This window comes from Agrilus planipennis, unplaced genomic scaffold (assembly GCF_000699045.2).
Source record: "Agrilus planipennis isolate EAB-ADULT unplaced genomic scaffold, Apla_2.0 scaffold67, whole genome shotgun sequence".
In the NCBI taxonomy this organism is placed as follows: Eukaryota; Metazoa; Arthropoda; class Insecta; order Coleoptera; family Buprestidae; genus Agrilus; species Agrilus planipennis.
In genome coordinates this window covers 400,447-405,552 of record NW_020438908.1, presented here as the reverse complement: position 1 = coordinate 405,552, position 5,106 = coordinate 400,447, and the positions used below count along the sequence as shown (strand labels likewise).

General features: G+C 32.5%; 1 protein-coding gene across 3 annotated transcripts in view; it reads left to right on the top strand.

Moving 5' to 3' along the window:
* LOC108733643 (putative serine protease K12H4.7) overlaps positions 1–3,107 on the top strand; it is a 17,636-nt gene extending 14,529 nt beyond the window's left edge. Inside the window, exons 5-6 of one of the 3 annotated variants that reach the window (XR_003230910.1) lie at positions 1,217–1,352; positions 2,674–3,107. Coding sequence is in view for 2 of the 3 variants with exons in the window: in XM_025973435.1 (XP_025829220.1) it covers positions 1,217–1,352; positions 2,674–2,941 (404 nt within the window). In the remaining variant the exon portion in view is untranslated. The remainder of the gene's footprint in view (positions 1–1,216; positions 1,353–2,673) is intronic. The other 2 variants (XM_025973435.1, XM_025973436.1) reach the window with 2 other exon arrangements.
* Positions 3,108–5,106: the final 1,999 nt, after the last annotated feature.

Below are 5,106 nucleotides of genomic sequence, written 5' to 3'. Positions count from 1 at the left end.
TTCTTAATTATGCAATTAAAAATAAAAATGGCGATATTCCTGAGCATATAACTCAGGTAATGGATAAATTGTTAGTTACTTTCAACAAAATCGAATGTGCCAGAACTAAGGCAGCAAGTTTAAGATCTATTGTGATAATGGCTACAAGTTATCCAAAGATTGTAATGAATAATTTACTTAACCAACCGCTCCCATACCAACTGTAAGTAATTGTTAAATCTACTTTTTAATCTTTTTTTTACGATTGGTACCTATATTTACCAGTAAAGAAGTTTTTAAAATTATGAAATGGAATTATTAATATGACATAATTTCATATTTTTTTTTATAGAACATAAAGGCAGGCAATAATTTGATATGTACTAGTTAGCGTAATAAGGCGTTTAAAACCGGCAATGATTCATATATGGCGTATTAAACGTTTCCGGGAAACAGAAGTGATAAGAAAACATACACTCAAATCTTGTTAATAAAATTCCAAAGGAATAATTTTTTGTTATATGCTATTCATTATTCGAGTCTCAAATATATAATGATGTACTACAGTTTCTTCACCTAAATACTTTCAACAATATGCTTTTTAATATTGAAATGCTGCTGTTCATAACAGATACAATGCCAATGACAACATGATTCAGTAGTTTCTTTGTTGCTATGTCATACTATTGAATTTGTATCTTGTTCCATGCAGTAAATTTGCAACTGTATTGTATGGAGTGGCACCCCTTTTCACAGTGGTTTATCACAACGCATATTTTTGCGGAATGCTTTTTGTACGCTTCTGTGAATCATTGCCTATTATTTCGAATTTCCAATATAAAAGAGTATGTTTTCTTTGATTTACAATAGCAGTGATAAGTGGTAAAGGGTCCTAATATAATGTAGGCTTTTTCTTTGTTTGACTAGGATTAAATAAAAACGAATCCAGTTCCACTATTTTGGAATGTGTTTAATGAATAAAATTTAATATTAAGAAGTATAATGGTTTGTACAATTAACGTTTCCACAGTATTGAACATTATCCTGATACACTTATTTATCCGACACTGATTTATAAATTTTATCGTAAAATCAAAGTTTATGTACATAATGTTTTGCGTTTTTATGTTAATTGTATTTTGAATAGACGTAGGTGGGTATGTACCTATTTCAAGTAAATTTCATTCCTGTGATTAAGTAATATACAAAATACCAAACAATTGCCAACTTTCTGTAGAATATTTTGCTGCTGTGGAAGAAAGTCTACGCCTTGCATCCCCGACTTGTCCACAACTAATCAGAAGAGCCATGGCTGATGCAATGAAAATGCTAGAAACTCGAGAGGGTGCTGCCACTTTATCGGAATTATTTAAGTGGGTATTCCTTTTATTCATGTATACTCACACAAAGAAAGTAAAGAGTGTAACAAGAATAGGTGCGCGGAGCTTGCAGAAGGCGATAGGGCACTGTAAAGCAAGAAAATTAAGAAAAATCGAATGTTCACCGTACAGGTAAATGTAATTCTGGCCCTGGTAAACAAATGTAAGAACGCAACGCTGTATTCCATCAGTTGATAATTAGCAGCATCAATGTCTATTTCTTGTGAATTCCTTTGTACATGGTTTGTATATTGTTTCGTTATTTGTTAAATTAAGTGTGCAGTGCAAGTATGTGCATATGTATGTTTAGTAGTGTTGTTTGCCGGAACCAATAACTGACAAGTAGGTAGGCGGGAATTCACTTCACAAGTCCTTTACCTTTGTCAAAAATAAATTGAATCCCAATAACATTTATTAATGCTACTGCCTCAACAGCATCATTCTTGGAGGCTGCTCTCATTGCATCGTCACAAACTTCCCCGTCACGCGTTGTTCACGTGATCGGACGATGACCCTTTAGTATTCCCACTATCTTTATCCACCTATATTCATCTTTCTTTAATTGAAAATCTTCAATCAATTAACAATCCTAACACCTCACCTAACTACACTCCAAAAAGAGTTTATTCCTTTCCATTATTTTCTATCAAAATTCATTTTTGAGCAGTTTTATCTTCGACATAAAAATGTTTTTTCGGAATCCGTCACAGTTTCCTTCAACATTTTTAGTTTCAATTTTTTAATTAATAAGCGTGTTGGTCTATTTGTTTAAGTGTTGTGTTTTAAATTCGGTAATTTGGTGTTAATCAATATCCCTAAAACATATCGAGACTTTTCGTGCCGTTCAAAGAAGTGCGTTAAGGAAAGGATACCGAACCAAGGCGACAACACTACTTACTATGCATTTTTTTTGTGTTCTTAAAACACCTTGAGGTGTAATTTACAATCACATATCACATATATCACACCCCAGTGCACAACCCTAATGACCATATGACTGTGGATACTCGCTTCAAATGAAATACGCTAAATGTTTGACGTTTTTGAGCGTAATTTACATAGTGCTGCTTGCTGCCAGCGATGAACAAATGTAGTTATTTAATTTATTTTTATCGTAATGCTATGTGTAGTAGTAATTTGTTTGTTTATCTTAGATGTTCAATAATCGGTACTGGTTACACTCTTATTTGAACTAGATGCGGAGTTTTTATTTCATCTTCTGGTTTACATCCTCCCATGGTCCGCACTTATTTCTGTTACACCCTTTATAATAGAGAGGAAAATGTAAATAGTGTTTTATAACTTGTATTTGTAGTACCTGTGAGCCTCTAAAAGGTCCAGTAGAACCAGACAGATCTTATTTCCTTACCAGTCTTTCATCACCATTTGCGGATGTAGTTCAAACTGCGGATCCTGGCGATTTGGTGGCCGAGTGTGAACGTCTGGAGAATAACACAGGATCTGACTTAGAAAAGTTAGCTAAGTACATAAAACCACTACAGTATTGCATATGGACTTACGATTTGTTTAAAGAGTATTATTCTGAAACACACGCCATAGGAGTAAGAATGAGAAGTAAGTAGATATTGCTTACACCTCTCTGACTCACTCGAGTACTAGTAACTTTTAGACAGTTCTATGTACTCGTTCCTCTTTAATAAAATGAGTGTAAACTGTCAAAATGATTCACAAATTCACACATTAAAAAATTCACTTTCATTTCTAGCATCTATTGAAAGTAAACGTACACTTTATAATAATTGTCTCATTTTAAAATTGAAAAACAATAATAATGAAGAATTTTGGTCATTAAGAGAATTGAGGAAAGTCCGGAGTGGAATAAAAGGAGGCTCCAAATTGTACTGCCCAAGAAGACAGGAGATTTGATAAAAGAACTGTACGCGAACAAATTTCCATACTTTGGCTTGATGACCAACTTCGTTTTCAAGATTTTCAGCGTTACTTCACCACATGCATAACAGAATTATTCCGTTTGTTCTCATAGAATCACAACTAAGTACATCCTTTATACGTTATCGTTTATACCATAACGAATAATTTAATTCTATTAATATACTTAACCGTTTATTTACTTATAACTACTACTATAACTAACTGTCACTGCTCAATTTTACTATGGACTCTATCTTTCGCAGCTTCCCTTTATATATGCCTATTGAGGTTTCTCCAGTATTTCCCGAAAATCCAGAAAGCTCTCAATTTATTTCGAATGTTCTTATAATGTTAAGGCTTAATTGCATATGTGTAAAGCATATCGAGACCTTTTCGATAATCCGGATTATATGGTGAACAGCTTGTGATGCACAACTCACTGTATCCTCGTGTAATTCGGGACATTCTCGGACCGTCATAACGCATCATAGCGCTGAAGAAAACGTGCTTTAAGTTAAGTGGAAAAACATGTTCTTTCTACAGTATAGGAAGTCTGCAACATACTTTTTATGTATTATGGTTTGCACATGTGCTAAAAAGGCTGCAATGTTTCCGATTTTTCACTAATTCGGATCACCTAGGTTTTGATTGATCCAGGTAAGCGAAGCTTTGCTGTACTTGAGTTACAAAAATTTATACTGTAATTATTATCACTACGAGGACCGATAGTTCACATTAAATAATCATCAAATAAATATCAATTGATACACGATTGTTTCAGTCAAATACATTTTCTTTGAATTGGGTAACTTTTTATTCGACATACTTCTATTCATTGAAATAATAATAAAAAAAAGAATCAATTACTGTTTCTCTCACACTCAAGTAAATAATTTCTTGGAAGGACTTAAGGTAGATATTTATTTATTTAAATTAAGTTTTTTCTTTTTTAAAAAAATATTCTTTTCTCATTGTAAAGATATCTAAACTTTCTCATCAACTGATTTTTTTATATATCAATCTTTGTCAATTTAGATATTTCTTTATCTATAAAACCAGAATTTCTTGACATGAACTTCACTTAATAGTGGAAAACAGAATAGTGGACTAGTAATAAGTGTGAACGTGTTACTGACAAAAATGTGGGTATTTTTTGGTTCATTGTTTCTATTGACTACAGGGACGTTTTCAGTTGAAGTACGTACTGCAAGATTTTAAGCGCAAAAATGTAAAATCTTAGAAATTTTCTTAGCTTTTTTATTTAAGGTAGTCAGCCAAAATCGTTTAACTAATAACTCAATTTTGCTAATATGTGTATAAAAAACATTTTTTTTTTAATTTTCATTTGGTTTATTGGAATGTTTAAAAAATGTCGATCTACTGCAAGGTCATCTTCAGGAGAAGGATTAATAACTAAGTTGCAAGCATTTTATCCTAATTATTGAAATTTCATATCCCTCATGATTATAAAGATTCGTTGAAGATTATGGGAGAATAGTAGATCTATTGCTCTGTTCACTAACCCAATGAATCAAATCACACCTTTTCTATCTTCTAACAGAAATAAATTACTTTATTTAGGGCGAAATATCATTTATGCGTCATGGAATACCACCCGCTAGGGAATCTGATGAAACTAGAGCATCTTCACCGGAATGGGGTACAATTACTCAAAGAGTTGACCACTTTAATCCAGCAGACAACAGAACATGGGATATGGTAAATGTTACTCTAGATTACTTTTAAATAGTTAAAAGTAATTAATTTCAACTGTTATATAAAATTAAAGTGTATTTTTACCCAAGCGTTCCTCGATACTAATTACAAAGTATCAAAGCCAAGTTGGCTTTTCTGA